At 44.5% G+C, this 18,484-nt stretch overlaps 1 protein-coding gene across 17 annotated transcripts in view; it reads right to left on the bottom strand.

Annotated features, from left to right (window-relative positions):
• MAPKAP1 (MAPK associated protein 1) overlaps positions 1-18,484 on the bottom strand; it is a 185,951-nt gene that overhangs the window by 34,072 nt on the left and 133,395 nt on the right. For 16 of the 17 annotated variants that reach the window (XR_014559940.1, XR_014559941.1, XR_014559942.1 and 13 more), the window contains 2 exons: positions 14,242-14,382; positions 2,100-2,237 (listed from right to left, as the gene is read on the bottom strand). Coding sequence is in view for 8 of the 17 variants with exons in the window: in XM_083721202.1 (XP_083577328.1) it covers positions 2,100-2,237; positions 14,242-14,382 (279 nt within the window). In the remaining 9 variants the exon portion in view is untranslated. Of the gene's footprint in view, positions 1-2,099; positions 2,238-11,693; positions 12,398-12,771; positions 14,383-18,484 lie in introns of those variants that run through there. The other variant, XR_014559948.1, reaches the window with a different exon arrangement.

Genomic DNA, 18,484 nt, shown 5'->3' with positions numbered 1-18,484 from the left:
CTAAACCAGGGGTTACTTAACTTTTTGAGCTAGTGGGCACACTGGAATTTTGAGGAAGTGCTATAGGCACCAGTTGCAAAATGGCTGCTGTGTGTGTGTGAGAGAGAGAGAGAGAGAGAGGGTGGGGGAGGGGAGAGACGTAACACAAAATGGCTGCCATTGGGGCACAGAGAAGAGGCTGAGCCAGAGTGAACAGGAACAGAGCAGAAAGAGCAAACAACATCTCACTGTGGGTATTTGAGGGGATTTTTACTGAGACTTTTTGTGGGTGCCACAAGAGGCAGTAGTTGAACACTGGTGCCCACAGGTACTATGTTGGCAAACCTGTCTAAATTAACTAGATTGAGCACATTGGGGTTGGGTTTTGTTAGGTTAGTATTTTCTGCCTTCAACTGCATAATATCATAAGGGTGCTGGCACAGAACGGCAACTGAGTCCTCTGGAGAAATGAATTCTTACCCTACCTGCCTGCACATACGAACTGTCAGGGCAGGAATCAGTTTGTTTACATTGTGGGACACCTACCAACATCCATACTCTGCTGATCGTTAAGGTCTTTGGCCCTGCTGCCATTGCTGCCTGCTTACCCACTCTAACCATCTGACCCAGAGGGAGAATGCTTGTGGGTGCAGTTTTAGCCCTCAACTTAGTGGTCTAATGCCACAGGGGCAGGAATGCTTCTGAACACCAGTTACTGAAAACCACAGGAGGGGAGTGTATTCTTGTGCTTAGGTCCTGCTTGTGGGATTCCCCTTGGGGAATCTAGCTGGACACTGAGAGAACAGAACCTGGACTGGAAGGGCCATTGATCTGATCCAGCAACCAGATTCTGCTTATGTTCCTATATCCAAACTGTATTGTTTCAGTTGTGAAACATACAATTAACATTTGCCATCACCACCACCATCATCATCATCATATCCTGAACATGTCCAGCTTCACATTTTGAATTCACTTTAAACCAGAACACACTCATGATTACAGAAATGAAATGAGTTTGGCTTCTGCTGCTAAATGCAGTGTTCCTTTGCAGCTGCATATTTACCGTATTTTTCGCTCTATAAGACGCACCAGACCACAAGACGCACCTAGTTTTTGGAGGAGGAAAAGCCAGAAGCCAGAACAGCAAGAGGGATCATCCGCTGCACAGTGAAAGCAGCGATCCCTCTTGCTGTTCTGGCTTCTGGGATAGCTGCACAGCCTGTATTCGCTCCATAAGACGCACACACATTTCCCCTTACTTTTTAGGAGGGGAAAAGTGAGTCTTATAGACAAAAAAAAAAAAAAACCTGGTACATGCCTTGTGGTTGATGCCGTATACAACACCAAGTGTGAGATGGGGACATAGGTTGTGGGAGTGGGGTTGGTGGAATCTGTGCTGGACATAATTAGGTCCATAGGTCAGAGGTTCCCCACCAGTGCACTAAAGGATGAGCCTGCAAAGATCACCAGATCGCACAGCACTGCATTTATATCCCATCTTTTCTTCAAGGAGTTAAAGGGGTGTGCAGGTTTCTCCTCATTCTCATTTAATCCCCACAACAACCCTGTAAGGTAGGTGAGGCTGAGAGGCAGTGATTGGCACAAGGTCACCCAGGGAGCTTCATGGCTGAGGGAGGATTTGAATCCTGGTCTCCCAGGTTGGAGTACAGCACTTTAACTGCTATATGACATGGACTACACTGGAATTTGGCTGGCAGGGTTTGGCTGGAGCGGGGAAGCCTTTGAGGGGAGGATATTTGACTACCGGTTTGATTTGATTTATTGTATTTCTATGCCACTTTTCATTCAAATGAATCTGAAAGGAGCTTACAAACAATAAATAACAATAATAGAACATCACAAATACAGCATAAGTCCTATACAATAATTAACAAATCATTAATAAAACAGTTGCAATCTATAAAATACAGCACTATTAACAAAACAGTGACTAAAAATGAGCTAAACATCACAATTACAACAAAAGGCATATTATATGACTGAGAAATCAATGTGGCATTTATAATCTATAAAACAATAGGTTGGATGGGCAGGGTGGATGGAAGGGAAGTGAGAAGGGGCTAGGAGGAAACAGGGAAGATAGGCAGGATACTCACTTGGGCTCTTTTCTTCTGCAAGGTCACAAGTGCAGAGGAGCTCACAATCGATGGAGATGGGCTTCTGCTTAATCCAGAACTTAGTGCTGGCTTTCTGATTTGTTACAGGATCCACCTCCACCTTGTCTCCCGAAATGCCTGAGTGCCCAGAGACAAAAAGAAGCAAGCAGGTTTTTGAGCGAGCAGGTTTAACATTCCCTGCCCCCATGTTTGCGTGTGGCCTTCCTGGTGTTTGCTGGGTTCAATCTGCCTTACGCTAACTCAGAGCACTGGTGTATCTAGCTCAGTATTGTCTCCACTGACTGGCAGCAGCTCTCCAGGGTGCCTGGCAGGGGACATTCCCAGTCCTACCTGGAGGCAACAGGGGCTGAAGCTGGGGCTCTCTGCATGCAAAGCAGCAGCTCTACCACCAAGCTATGACCTTTCCCTATGTATGTTCAAGTGCACTGTTATTTGTGTGTTGGCTTTTGTTCTGCTCTTTATCCACTGTGCTGCATATTTGCTTTCACATGTTGGGTTAATCTACCATTCTCGCCAGTTTGGCTATTGTTGAAACTGGAGTTCTGATGTTATGAATTATTGATCTGGACTTTTTATTTCTGCACTTCACCCAGAGAGAGGAGGACATCTTGGAAGGAAGCCTGAAACTCTTAACTATATATCTACAATATAATAAAACATATTAATATAATATAATATAATATAATATAATATAATATAATATAATATAATATAATAATATAATATAAATATGCTGCCTCCTGAACAAAGTCTCCAGTCTGGCATGTTGAGTAGTAACACAGTCACTGTATTTTCACCCCTTTGAATTTCACTGGTGAATGAACAAAGAAAGAAAGAAAGAAAGAAAGAAAGAAAGAAAGAAAGAAAGAAAGAAAGAAAGAAAAGGAAGCAAATCTTAACAGCCACTGCTTCCTCCAAGATGCCAAAGGAGCTAACTAAGAAGTTAATCTACCCTGGGAGAGGCTCGGTAATTTATAACAGATTCTATTATGGGTTTCCCCATCCCTCCTCTCCTCGAAAGCAACAACCTTGCTGTGCGGAGCAAGAATGGACAGCATCTCATTGCTTAACTTACAATTACAAGGTTTCTCCTCTGACATGAGTGACCAAACCTCTCTATATACTTTTTCATAGTGGCAGCTGTGCGGGGAAGACTTAAAAGTAATTACATTTTTAGGTCATGAGTTATAGGTCAAGGTCACGCTGAAATAGGCAAAAGGAATAAAGAGTATTTAAAAACAACATGCAGGGGAAGCTGTTTCTTTGTCTAAAGGGGGCGGGGGAGTGAAAAAGCAGAGAGGTTCTTTCCCCAGCTCTCTCTCAGATTTTTTAAAAAAATTATATGAGATTATTCTGAGATCATTTTTAAAGGAAGGAAGGGAGAAGAAAGGGAGGTCTAAGAAATACAAATACTCTCCTTCTGCCCCCCCCCCCAATCACAATCTCTGGAAAATATAACCCCAAACAGCACAAAAGATATAGCAAAATTATCAAGGGGCTTGAGGCAAAACTAATGTGTTTTGCTGCAAGAGCCTAACCTGGCTCTTCATATGAAAACACACAGCCGTTTCCTAGCCCCAATCCATAGCTTCTTCGTGCACACAGAGAACTCTTGGTAAGCAAGGACGTGTCCCCATTGCATCTATAAACAAAACTAAAAATGGAGGTGAACGTCAAAACCCCTCAACACGATTCCACAGTTCACTAATGCACTGGAAAGAAAAGCATTCATTCCATCAACTTCTAGTATTTTACATGTCTACTGAAGAAGCAAGCACTGTTAAGTTCAATTAGACTTTGGCAAACCTTTCTAAATTTGCACTTTCCAAAACAATGCACAAACCCAAAGACAGAAGTCCTTTGAAATTTACACTTCTCTGAATTTCGCAGTGCAGTTCGCTGGCCAAATAATATATACGAAAGAGCCTGTGCTTCAGGAAGGAGCGCATATAAATGCATTATATCAATGGAAATTGTTTTGCAAAAAAAGTTTGCATTACATGCAAATGTGTGCATTGATAGGGGGAATTCACACTAAAATGCTGACCCCAGTGAGTTTTATTTTTTACTGTTGAGAAGGAGTGCATAACAGAAGCCTTCACCATTGGTCAACCGCATTAAATTTATGGCCATGATTGGTAAGCTAGCATTCACATTTGTTGACACCAAATCTTGTGTAATCAGTTCAGTAACACTGCTAGAATTTTAATTTCATTTCAGTGCTCATTTGTATGAGCTTTTAACATAGAGAAAATGGGAAACTGCCTTAGACAATTAGTCCATCTAACTCACTATTGCTTACAGTGACTCTCAGAGGCTTTCAAGGGTTTCAGGCACAGACCCCCTCCCACCTGGAATGCTGGGGATTTAACCTGGGACATTCTGCATGGAAAGTAGGTGCTCTACCACAGAGCGTTTCTTATAGAAATTAATGTAAGATTCTAGCACTCATGATTCTAAATAAAGGGCTGATTAAAATAAGAACATAGGAAGCTGTTGTAGAATAAGCTAGACCACTGGTCCATGTAGCTCAGTGCTGGCTACACTGACTGGCAGTGGCTCTCCGGTGGCGATTCATTCAGGGGTCTTTCCCAGCCCTATCTGGAGATGATGGGGATTGAACCTGGGCCTTCTGCAAGCAAAGCAGATGTTCTACCACTGAGTCCCAGCCCTTCCTCATAGGAGTTGCGGGAGCTAGTGCATCAGGGCCTTCAAAGCTCCCTCTTCCTAGTGCTGTTCTGGCTCCTATTTCATCCTCTCACCATAAGCAGACAGGAACCTGTGCAGTGACTTTCCGAAGTCTGCTGTGCAAGCCCTGGCATGGCAATGGGACTGGGTACATGGCACACACAGTTGTTTTCAGGTGCCTGGGGGGAATCCAACCTCTAGGTTAGGTTACTGCAATGTGTGAGGCTGCCTATGAAGACAGTTTAGAACTTCAGGTGGTGCACAATTGGGTGGCCAGGTTGCTCATTGGGGCAGGACGGTTTGAGCATATTACCCCAGTCCTGGCCTGACTGCACTGGCTGCTAATTAGTTTCTGGGCCCAATTCAAAGTGCTGGTTTTGACCTATAAAGCCTTAAACGGCTCAGGACTGCAATACCTCAAGGACAGCCTCTCCTCATATGAACTGACCCAGTTCATCATCTTCTTCATGTGCCTCTTCTGCAAGAGGCCTGGAGGGTGGCAACACAAGAACAGGCCTTTTCTGCAGTGGCTCCCTGTTTGTGGAATGCTCTCCCAGGGTGGCTTGTCTGGTGTCTGTTACATATATTTAGGTAGCAGGTGAAAACATTTCTCTATAACCAGGCCTTTTTCTGATTAAACGTTCTATGGGCTTTTAAATGTGTTTGTGGGAGCAGCATAATTGGTTTATTTTTGTTTTATTATGTATTTTGTGTTCTCATTTTGTCTTTATTTTTATGTTCTGAACTGCCCCATGATATTCAGATGAAAGGCAGCATACAAATTTAATAGATAATAATGACAATGATAATTTGCTGCCTCTCTTTTTCTCCTACAGTTCCACCCTCCTAACACTGAATAATGTGTGATTTCCTGAGCATGCAGAGAACTTCCTATTATTCATTGAAAGTGCTGTTTGTTCACTACTTAATGATCAGCACACACTCCTGAACTTGGGAAACAGAAGGAATTACCAAAGAACCCATTAAAAAGGGGTGAGTTTATCATAATTCTCCTCTTCACACATATGTCCTTCCACTCTATGGCAAGTTGGTCCTTTCATCTGTTTCAGATGAATATCTTAAGAACAGTGGAAACTCACCAGAACTCAGTTTTGGCACCTCTCAGGTGGGTTCCATTGCCATTTTAAGAGAACAATTGAGGCATTTGTGGTGAGTTTCGGTACCTCTTTTTCTAGAAAAATAGTACTGCTTAAGAATGGGATGCGGGTGGCGCTGTGGTCTAAACCACTGAGCCTTGGGTTTGCTGATCAGAAGGTCGGCGGTTCGAATCCCTGTGACGGGGTGAGTTCCTGTTGTTTGGTCCCTGCTCCTGCCAACCTAGCAGTTTGAAAGCACGTCAAAGTGCAAGTAGATAAATAGGTACTGCTCTGGCGGGAAGGTAAACGGCATTTCCATGCGCTGCTCTGGTTTCACCAGAAGCAGCTTAGTCATGCTGGCCACATGACCCGGAAAAACTGTCTGCGGACAAACATCGGCTCCCTCAGACAGTAAAGTGAGATGAGTGCCGCAACCCCAGAGTCGTTCGCGACTGGACTTAACTGTCAGGGGTCCTTTACCTTTTTTAAAATAATGAATTCTAGATGTGCAAACTCTCTCCTGGAGTCAGTTCCCATGAAGAAGAAAAAAGCAGTACCTATTTAGGATCCACAGACAATCTGTTCTTTGGGTATGACAACTTCCTCCAGAGATTTTCAAAAGACACCTTCACTCAGCCCTTTGAAGTCTTCCAGCATTAGGAATACTGATGTTATCTACTCTTTATGGCTGCCTTGCAGAGGAGCTCACCCCGGGACAAGGCAGCTTTGTTGTCTCAGCACCATGGAGAGTTTCTAGTGAGCAATTTGCCCTGGCAAGGTTGGAAGTGTATGGGGCCCTTGGAGCCTCTCTCACCAGTACACTTTTCCTTGGCTCCTTCCCCTTTGTTGGGGAACTGTAGACTCTGTAACTTCTTGGTCACAGACTGATCTGGTGTTTTCATAAAGTTGTGGCTGGTTGTCTGATGCATGCAAAGTTATCTGCTAAGTACGGCAAAGGTTCCTTTTAACTGTACTACTGTGAATTTACAAGCAGGTTCTGCTATTTAAATGCTTGTTATGGGAATATTCACATATCCAAACACAAGGAATTAGTACGCAAGCTTGCTATGTACACCACAGATTCGAATATTCAGGCAGCCAGACCTGTTTGTAATACTGTAAGCAAATAAGCAATTTTAAACTGGGGGAAAATGCTAGACCTGGAAGTGACCCAAAAAGTCACAAAAAGGGATGGTTCAGAGCGAGGGCAGAACTGGGTGCTTGCAGGCTTTGTCAGTGATGTTTCAAATCTACCGTATTTTTCTGTGTATAAGATGCCCCCATGTATAAGACGCCCCCTACTTTTGGGGACCCCAAATTTAGAAAATGGGCATATACACTATGTATAAGACACTCCCCAGATTGTTAACCTTATTTTAAAGTAAAAAAACCTAGTCTTATACACGGAAAAGTAAGGTACGTGATTTCACTTAAACACGCGGTGCCTTGGAATGTAACTCACAGCATAAATTGGGATTTGCCTGTACCAAAAAAGATGCACCAGCAGATTCCATGTGTCTTAAGGGTCCATTGGCAGATTCTAAATATCTATGGTTTGTATCCAAAGCTAGGATTGGTCTTGGACTGTGACTGGCAGGTGTACAGGTATCCATCAGAGATGAGGATAGGATTTTATTTTTTTTAAAGCCCACAGAGGCTTAGCCTTGGGGGCCAGGATTCTTATTTTTTTTCTCTATCAAATGCTGAGGTGACCAGAACAACACCAGGTTTACACCCAGTGAAATTAATGGACTTGAGTAACTCTGCTCTGAGTCAAAACAAAAAAAATTCCTTCCAATAGCACCTTAAAGACCAACTAAGTTAGTTCTTGGTATGAGCTTTCGTGTGCATGCACACTTCTTCAGATACACTGAAACAGAAGTTTCCAGACCCTTCTATATAGTGAGAAGGTGGGGAGGGGTATTACTCAGAAGGGTGGTGGGAATGGGTGATTGGCAGATAGCTGTGATGAGCCTGTTGACGACTCTTAACGACTGCAATAGGTCTTACAGGAAAAAGCAAGGGGTGAGAAGGTGAAAAATGGCTTTGTCATGTATAATGAGATAAGAATCCAATGTCTTTGTTCAGACCAGGTCTCTCCATGGTTTTAAGTTTGGTGATAAGTTGCAATTCAGCAGCTTCTCTTTCCAGTCTATTTCTGAAATTCCTTTGTAGTAAAACAGCTACTTTGAGATCTTGTATAGAATGTCCTGGGAGATTGAAGTGTTCTCCTACTGGTTTTCACCTTCTCACCCCTTGCTTTTTCCTGTAAGACCTATTGCAGTCGTTAAGAGTCGTCAACAGGCTCATCACAGCTATCTGCCAATCACCCATTCCCACCACCCTTCTGAGTAATACCCCTCCCCACCTTCTCACTATATAGAAGGGTCTGGAAACTTCTGTTTCAGTGTATCTGAAGAAGTGTGCATGCACACGAAAGCTCATACCAAGAACTAACTTAGTTGGTCTTTAAGGTGCTACTGGAAGGATTTTGTTTTGTTTTGACTATGGCAGACCAACACGGCTACCTATCTGTATCTGCTCTGAGTATAAACAAATAGGAGACAGCTAAACATCCCAATGCAGACTTTCTCTGCTCTTGGTTTGGGGAGGGAGGGAGCATTCCTTCAACCTGTCTGCAAATAGACCCTGCTGCCCTATACCACAAATGGGTTTTGCAACCTACTCACCAGGTGGGCGCCACTACAGGGATGGAGCAAGGTGGCAGCCACCATTGCCTTTTAGCTGCTCCCTCTGCTGCACCTACCCAGCTCATGACAAGCTGGCATGAAAGAGAAACAGGAGGCAGGAGGAACAGGTGACCTCCACGCGTGTTGTGTTAACCTTAGCTCCTGCGGGCGGCCAAATGTAGCGTAACCCTCATTTGGAACCTGACCACTGCAGCCGAGCTGGGAGCAGCCCCGCCAGCAAAGGCACTGCGCATTTCAATTAATCAAGTGGTGCAATTTGTCACCCGAGCACCCACCCCTCCCATCCCAGATCCCATATTTCAATTACGCACGGTGTCAAGAGCCCAAAAGGACGCCGGTAGTGTGTGAACTAATAAGGGGGAGAAAGAGGAGACGCTGGATTCTCTATCAGGAGAGAAGCTTCCTTATTAGAGCATTTCACTCTTGGCAGACTGAGCATCAGTTGTCCAATAAATAAATAAACAAATAAACAAATCTACATATCTCCCCTGTGGAAATATTACTAGCATCTGTTGGCTTGACGTAAAAACTTCTTCCTATTTTTTGCCCAGCTGTGGTGCAGAATGAAAAGGCACAGCTACTTTATAATGGAAACAAACCACAATACTTTTTCTCTCATACATCCTCTTTCTTCAATAGATTAAAAAACAAATACAAATAGTCCCTGTGGGCCTTCTCTTCCCTTTATTAAAAACAACATAAAAGGCAAACAGCAAAAAAACACAAAAAAACATTTCATTCAGTGCCACTCTAAGAATTCGCACAGAGTGGAGTCAATATTGTTAATGCACCCATGTTAATTTGATAGGATTTGTCAGGTAACTCCACTGGAAAATTATATAAAACTGTTCCAGATGAACAGATGATAGTGACATGAATTAAAGTGATAGAACAATAGTGGAATATAAACCAGAAATGACACCCAAAGTGGCTGTTGATTTATTGCCATCCTGAGTCTGGTTCTGGGTTTCCATGTATATTAGCACTACAAATCTGGGTCCATTTAGCCGAGAGATGCTCATACATACATCACCGACTCCTGCTCCAAGCCAAGGTCACTTCTGGTTGCATCAATCTTTTCCTACGGAGGCTACTTCACACACACACACACACACACACACACACACACACGAATGAAGGCAGAGACTGCAGAGCCACCTCGGATGGAGCAAACTCCCCTCTCTCGCCCCATTTCATCTTTCCTTTATCATGTAAAATGCACTTTAAACTTCCTATTATTTTTATCTGCAAATTGTTGCTGTATACCCCCATCTATTATAACCGTTATCATCGCATCGCTCGCACCTCCTCGCTCAGGCATGGATCTGCAGGACCACGCATCCTTTGTCAATTCCATTCCCACCCCCTCTTTCTCCCCCCTGCATCATTTATTGCCACCTCCACCCTTTTGGGGGGCATTTCCACAATGCCGAACACCCCTGTATTGTTTCATCAATCCTGTAGCATTTGTGGGGATTTGGCTGGGTTTGCACTATGCCGAAACCTGTGTAGTTTGATCAGTTCTGTAGCATTTTTCTTACACCTGGTCCTAACCAAACAACAAACAAAATAGCAGCCTCATACCAAATAAGAAGGTTGGTCCATCTAGTTCTGTTCTGTCTAACCTCACTGGCAAAGACTCTCTAGGATCTCAGGTGGGAGACATTCCCAGCCCTACCTGGAATTGATGGAAATTGCACTGAGGACCCTCTGCATGCAAAGCAGGTTTTCTGCCCCAAATATTACAATCATTGTAGTTCAGTTGAATGAGCCAATGAGATCTGGGGTAAGTTGCACATGAACAGAGGCTCATGCTGTAAACGGTTCATGCAAAGCAGGTGTTCTACCACTGAGCAATGTTTGTTCCTGTAAAAATGGAGTAAGATTCTAGTCCTCAGGATTATAAACAAAGGGCCAATTCAAATAAGAACGCAGGAAGCAATATCTGGGATACAGCAATGTCTGAGTGTCTCACCAGACACAGGAGGGCAATTAAAGGCATAATGAATAGAGACACGTTTCAAGAAACAGGGACCCCTTTCTTTAACTATGTTAATGTCCAAAATCAAGTCCTTATTATACCTGCTCCATCTTCTCAGTGGAGACGTTAGTTTAAGTAATAGGTTTGAATGTGTGAATTAATTTTTAAAGTCAATGGACAGAACAAACACTACTAGATGTAATGCTGGTTATTGTTATTGTATTTGTTTAAAAACCAATAAAAATTGTTTTTAGGGTTTTGTTTGTTTTTATGTATATATATATAAAAAAGAGTGTAGGAAGCTGCCTTACAGGGGGAAGATACGTAGAGGTGCACGCAAGCTGAGAAGGAATATGGGGCTCCAGTTTGGGAATTCCAATCTGAGACTACCCATGGTGAAAACTGAAGAACCTTCTAGCCCCTTGCAGTTTATAGTATCCTGGAGGAAGCTCTGGGCTGGCTGGAAAACTGATCGGTAAATGTTTGTTGAATGCACCCTGTTATTGTTGTTACAACAACGAATCCTCTTTTGCCTTCTGCGAATATGTCTCAAGGCAATGCAACAAAGAGAGTTAAAAACAACATGGAAAATAAACCAAACCTGAGGGGTTGCATCCAACCTCCTGAAGTTAATGAGCCTGAGTAGGTCAAGCCCATTAACTTCATTGTGTTTACTATGAGACAGAACTGGCATTGGCCTCAACCCAGCATAGAGAAGATGCCTGTGGCAGAGACCTGTTTGTCCACCTAGGAAAACTTGTTGGAACAAAATTGTCTTCTGTTGTTTCCACTTTATGCTGCAAATGGTGTGTGTGTGTGTTGCATGCCTAGATCCCCCTCCAATTCCCATAACCTAAAAAACCATAGCATAACAACGGCACCCGTTTCCATCCAGTGTGGCCATTTGCTTCTATGCTGATTGGCAGGCAGAGTGCAGAGGAGATGGCCAGCTCTCTGCTCTCACAGGGTTGTATACAGGGAAGCAGTAATCTCTAGGCAGCCTCCGCCAATTGAATATATTTCACAAAACCAGATTGAATTAAAATTATGAGGTTAAATCTTATTTACTGCATTTGCATCCCACCTTTTTTTCTCCCAGGAGCTCAAGGTGCCATGAATGCTTTTCCCCACTTGCCATTTCATCCTGATAGGAACCCTGTGAGGTAGGTTAGGCTGAGAGGCAGTGATCAACCCTAAGGCCACCCTCAGTGAGCTTCATGGCCAAGTGAGGATTCGAACCCTGGTGTCCCAGGTCCTAGTCTGAAACTCTAGCCACCACACCACACCGGTTTTAAAATACGCAAGGGATTTACGAATTTGCGTGTAGGGGGGTGGAGAGAAAACATGTGATGGTCGCACCAGGACTCTAGGCAAAGTTTGTCCCTTCATTCCAAAAGACACAAAAGCCATTTGTTTTCCCAGTAACAGCCTCTCTGCGTTCACCATTTATCTTTAGTGATCTGTCATGACCTTTTCAAGCTCTTATTTCTGACAGCTTCCAGATACAAGTGAGTCAAACTTCCCTGGAAGGAAACTATCACTCCTAGATAGTTTGCTCAAGAGCAGAAAACACAGGTCAGTCAGCACCAGCATATAAATCCTTCCTTAACAAGACAGGGCAATAAACACATGCGCGCACACCAAAAGCAAAAAGCAGAAAAGATGGGGGGGGGGAGCCTCAGAGTGGATGTAACTTTCCGGGAAATAAAACATCTTATTGCCTGGCTCTTGTACACAAAAACACACATGTGCTTGAGACCTGAAGGCTGCAAAAGGCCAATGGTTAAGCTCTCATCAGGGCTGGGTGCAAGGTAAAGGTAAAGGTACCCCTGCCCGTACGGGCCAGTCTTGACAGACTCTGGGGTTGTGTGCCCATCTCACTCAAGAGGCCAGGGGCCAGCGCTGTCCGGAGACACTTCCGGGTCACGTGGCCAGCGTGACAAAGCTGCATCTGGTGAGCCAGAGCCGCACACGGAAACGCCGTTTACCTTCCCGCTGGTAAGCGGTCCCTATTTATCTACTTGCACCCGGAGGTGCTTTCGAACTGCTAGGTTGGCAGGCACTGGGACCGAGCAGCGGGAGCGCACCCCGCCGCAGGGATTCGAACCACCGACCTTTCGATCGGCAAGTCCTAGGCGCTGAGGCCTTAACCCACAGCGCCACCTGCGTCCCACCGGGCTGGGTGCACACTGGGCTTAAAAAGAAGCAGCTCAAATAACTCAAAATTCCACACTGAGAAATTCTGCAATCTAACTTAATGCAAATTATTTGGATTGAAATTACAATCAGACTGCTTATGTTTTCCCCATTGCGTTTTTCAACACAAAATTTCACCCAGAGAACCAGGACTCCTGAAAATTCAGTCCAGCCTTTTCCTTTGCACCCTCCCATTCCACCCCTCTCCGCCATCTGAGGTCAGAGTTAAGCATGGAAGGGAAATGAGAGAAGGGAATACCATCCTAGTACCATTTGGGTGTAGGGACTACACCAGGGGTTGCCAATGTGGTGCCCTCCAGTGGACATCTTGTGAAGCTGAATGCTGGAAGATTCAGGACAGATAAAAGTACTTCACACAGCACATAGCGAAACTATGGGAACTCACTCTCACAGGAGGCAGTGATGGTCACCAATCTGAATGGCTTTAAAAGAGCACTGGAAAAATTCATGGAGGAGAGGACTATCAATGGCTATGAGCCATGATGGCTATGCTCTGCATCAACTGTTGGAGGCAATAATGCTTCTCAATATTAGCTGCTGGAAACTGCTGGAGGGGAGAGTGCTCTTGTGCTTGAATCCTGCTTGCAGGTTTCTCATGGGTATCTGGCTGGCCACTGTGAAAACAGGATGCTAGACTAGATGGACCACTGGCCTGATCCAGTAGGCTCTTCTTACGTTCGTAGGTGTTCTTAGACTACAACTCCCATCATTCCTCACCAGCAGTCATGTTGGCTGCGGCTGATGAGAGCTGTAGTCTAACATTTGGATGGCACCATATTAGCTATCCCTGGATTACACAATAGCAGGTATTGTCAGGATGCTGTCAGCAGCTCCCGGCTGGTTGCCCAGGAAAGTATAAGGTCAAGGGAAGGTTTATTACCATCCTTTTTAAATTCAATATTTACAGAGAGAGGCCACAGAACCCAGCCTCTTGGATAATGGCATTGTCCTGAGTGAATATCCACCCCGTCTCTCCCACTTCCTCATTCGTCAGTCTCATCGGCTCTCCTATGGGTGCTGCTGCATGCCCTCTTTGCTCTTTGCTCTCCTACTTTCAAGGCTCCCTGGGTTCTGAGAGATGGAGGGTCTGTAATGCTTTCTAAAGACACCATGTTTGTCAGTTGTTGCCCTGCTTCCTCCTCCTCCTCCTCTTCCATTATTTCCCAACTTTTCCCCTCATCTGCCTCTGAGCTGTGATCTCCGCAACCCACTGTTGTTAATATATACCGTCTTCCTCTTCCTCCTCCCTGGAAGGGTCAGAATGGGGAGGAGGAGGCGGTCTCCACCATTCCTCCCCTGCCCAGTCCCCGACAGGTATATTGTAAATGTCAGTGAAGAAAAAACTAGGAATGAAAGATGGTAGGTAAATGGTCACATGTATGGGATTGTTGTTTTTCGTTAGCATTGAGTGGTGCAAACCAATTTACCTAACTGAACGTCTGTGGTGAACCGAAGCCTGTGGATCATGCTGACTTTGAAAGACTTGTAATGGTGGCTGCTTAACATATCCTGGACGGTTGCAATGTCGATCTGTGGGTCCTCTTCGGAGATCTCTTCGCCTCTCGAACCTACACCAAAAGAAAAGAAAAGAAAGGTCAAAAACATAAGAGGGCCTGTTCTGTTGACATACCACTGCAAGGTAAAAGGATTCCGTGCAAAAGTCATTGGCAGAACTGCAAAGCAGGTGAGCAAATAAATGCACTTTTGGGTCAAAACCAGAATTTTTAAAAATGCAGGTTCCGTACTAGGATGAATGAAAAGTTATGCTAGTCAATCAAACTTATTGAGTCAGTGTTAGCCATTTGTTCTGTACTTCATTATTAGTTTTTTTTCTTTTTTGTTTATTTTATTGTACATTGCCTTGACTTTTTTGTGACTTAGTGGTTTATAAATATGCTTATAAATAAATAAGCACAAATATCTTGTCTGTCGTATTTGGTTACAGGAAAGGCAGATGTGGGGCTCCAAGGCCTCTCCCCACTGGCCCTGCTAATAAACCAGCTTCATCAGGCAAAAGTAGATAGTGAGATTAGGATGATGACAAATAATTTAATTTGTATCTCTCCCCTCTTTCTGAAGGAAAGGGACTGCAAGGCTTTCCCATCAACTCAGCTGAGAGACCAATAACCTTTGGATCCTCTTCGAGAGATGCAGAGAGTTGTTAGCAGATCCCTATTTCCTTCTTAGAGCTACAGTGTCCAGGGTTCTCCGGGAATAATAATAATAATAATAATAATAATAATAATAATAATAATAATAATAATAATTTATACCCCGCACATCTGGCTGTGTTTCCCCAGCCACTCTGGGCGGCTTCCAACCGAATATTAAAAACAATACAGCATCAGACATTAAAAACTTCCCTAAACAGGGCCGCCTTCAATTGTCTTTTAAAAGTGAAATAGTTGTTTATTGCCTTGACATCGGCTGGGAGGGTGTTCCACAGGGCAGGTGCCACTACCAAGAAGCCCTCTGCCTGGTTCCTTGTAACCTCACTTCTTGCAGTGAGGGAACCGCCAGAAGGCCCTCGGCGCTGGACTTCAGTGTCCGGGCAGAACGATGGGGATGGAGACACTTCTTCAGGTATACAGGACAGAGGCCGTTTAAGGCTTTCAAGGTCGGCACCAACACTTTGAATTGTGCTCGGAAACGTACTGGGAGCCAATGAAGATCTTTTAGGACCGGTATGATATGGTCTCGGCGGCCGCTCCCAGTCACCAGTCTAGCTGCCGCATTCTGGATTAGTTGTAGTTTCCGAGTCACCTTCAAAGGTAGCCCCATATAGAGCACATTGCAGCAGTACAAGCGGGAGATAACTAGAGCATGCACCACTCTGGCAAGACAGTCTATGGGCAGGTAGGGTCTCTGATGGTCTGGGAACTGTAGCTTTGGGAGGGGAATAAGGGAAATAACGGCTCTCAGAACCCTTAACAAACTCCAGCTCCCAAGTTGCTTTGGTGGAAGCCATAACTGTGTAAAGTAGTATCATAGTGCCTTAAATGTATAGTGTGGATATGGCCAGGGAATGTTGCAGGGTTCTCCTCTACACCATCACAGAGATCACAACCTTTGTGGGACTTGTGGGTTCTTTGGCAAACCAAAGAAACTGTTGTGGACGACAAACCAACATACATACAGTCATACCTCAGGTTACAGACGCTTCAGGTTGTGTGTTTTCAGATTGCGCACCGTGCTGAACCCGGAAGTACCGGAACAGGTTACTTCCGGGTTTTGGCGCTCGCACATGCGCAGAAGCGATAAATTGCGCTTTGCGTATGCACAGAAGCGCCGAATCCCGCACGTGCTCAGACACGGTGCTGCGGGTTGCGAATGCTGCAGGTTGCGAACGTGCCTCCCGCATGTATCACGTCTGCAACCCGAGTGTCCACTGTAGTATTAACTCAACACACATCCTGTTTTATTGGATACAATACAATGCTTCTTTTAGGCCTTATTTCAATGGGGGAAGTGGGGGGGAGGAGATGCTATGGGGACTGGAGGTTTTTTGCGGGGGCTGTGTGGGTCCATGAGTACCCCACTGTTGATACTTGGTATAGCTATTTTTGTGTGCTTTTAAACTCTCCACAAAAGGCATCAGATATCACTGTTCTCTCTCTCTCTCTCTCTCTCTCTCTCTCTCTCTCTCTCTCTCCCCCCCCCCCACACACACACACCCTCCCTGCCTTTTGGCTGAAGTTGCCCAACTTGAGCCTTCAGTTACGAGAAGGTATTATGTTAAGTCCAGTATGTTTACAGTTCTATGATGGAAACCCCAAATATTATTTACTTCATATAGCATTCTCTCTGCCATGGCAGAGCTGGCTTGCAAAAATAAAGAAGAAAAAGAAAAAGATAACATCTCATTAAGCCAAAATGACAATTATGAAAAAAGGTTTTTGGGTGTCCCCCCCCAACCCTTATATAAAAAATACTTTACTATGTTGGATTAACACCAATTTAAAAATTACTATAAAGTGACACACAATTTTTTCTCTCCCATAGAGCAATTTTCAAGCCAGCTGCTAATAAAGCATCTTAGCTGTAAATGATAATTCAGATGCTTTTAGATAAAGTGGTGCATGGAAACGGCTGAGGAAATTGATTTAGCTTCTTGCAGAAGATACTGCGAGAGTGACACATTTTGTTTAATACGCCAGCTAATGTAGTCCTAAAAGCCGAAACAACTGCCAGTTTCGCAGCCCTAAATTTTGTCATGAGAGATTAATGAAAACATATATATATATATATATATATATATATATATATATATATATGTGAATGAATGAATTTTTTTTAATAAATGAGAAGATGGGATTTTAGCAGAGAGGCCTGAAAGGTGGCAGTAAAAATGGGAACATGGCTTGCCAATTTCTGTACATTAATTCTACGCAAGACTTTTACATTGCTGGAAAGGGCTCGGTGTGGTAATAATGCTTCCAGAGCTCTGACCTTCTAATCCCCGGGTGGGCAAACTGATATCCCAAACCACCGAGCTGCTCTGAAGGTGGGAATGGGCCAGCCTGGTTGCCCTTAAGCGTTTTGTGATAGGCTTATACTGGGTTCTCAGAGGTCACATTCATGCGGTACATTTAAAGCACTTTGATACCAGTTTAAACAGTTGTGTCCCCCCGCCTCCCGGATTCTGGGAGCTTGTTAAAGGTGCTGACAGTTGTTAGGAGACCTCTGTTCCCCTCAAAGAGCTACAATTGGCAGAGACCCCTGGGAATAGTATTGTTTAATCACTCTGGGAGTCGTACCTGGGAACAAACCACAGAACACAGAATTATTTGGGGGAAGCCATAGCTGCTTAAATTTGTACCATAGTGCTTTAAATATATGGTATGGCTGTGTCTATAGTGTGTCACCTAGTGGGAGCTGGGAAGCTATGCATTCCCGTGAGAAGTGATCTGGGAACAAACGACATATCACATTAAGACTGAGAAGCACAACCTGGTCAACCAGAGGGCCAGTTCTAGGTTGGGGGGGGGGCTTTCTTTGTCAGTGAGACCTGATAGCCTTACCTGGTCAGGCTGACACTGCTGAAAGCAGTGATGGGTGCTTGGACCTGACCACCCTTTTAGCTCCTCTACAATGCTCTACCAGAGAGATGACAGGTTGGGGTAAGTTAAAACGCTGTCTGGATCCAGTCACTGGTGCTGCTCTGAGAGTTGGGCCACAAAACAAATTAAGGGATGGGGCCAGGGCAGGCACTGTGGCACTGGATCCTGCCAGGGCCTTGGCCGCTTCCCAAGGATGCAAATGCGTGTGTGTGAAGAGGAAAAGGTGTAGGATTGGTGTAACAAAGGAAGCTGGGGCTTACTGGGCCAATGGGAGGAAGAGAAACAGGCAAGCGCAAGGGGTGAATAGGGGGTGTGCATGGCTCACCCCTAAGCTCCCTGTGGCACAGACAAGGAATCCACAAGAAAGGGAATTCGGTACAAGGACGAGGAACAGCAGAAACCAATCATGATATCCCCTTGGGAGGGAGCTGATGAAGAGCTGTTGAGGCTATTTTTGCCCAGCCCCTGAGTCATGCAGAGGCTGGAATCCAGTTCAGTTCTCAGCATGTCCAGGTATTTGCTGGTCTGCACACAATACTGAACAACATACCTGAGAACAGGTACAAACTTCATGTAATAAGGGTCAGGGTAGTCAAAAAGGCACCACAGA

The sequence above is a fragment of the Podarcis gaigeae genome (assembly GCF_964106915.1).
Source record: "Podarcis gaigeae genome assembly, chromosome: Z".
NCBI classification, from domain to species: Eukaryota; Metazoa; Chordata; class Lepidosauria; order Squamata; family Lacertidae; genus Podarcis; species Podarcis gaigeae.
Note: the sequence above shows the minus strand (reverse complement) of the source record. Positions and strands in the feature narration are given on the sequence as shown.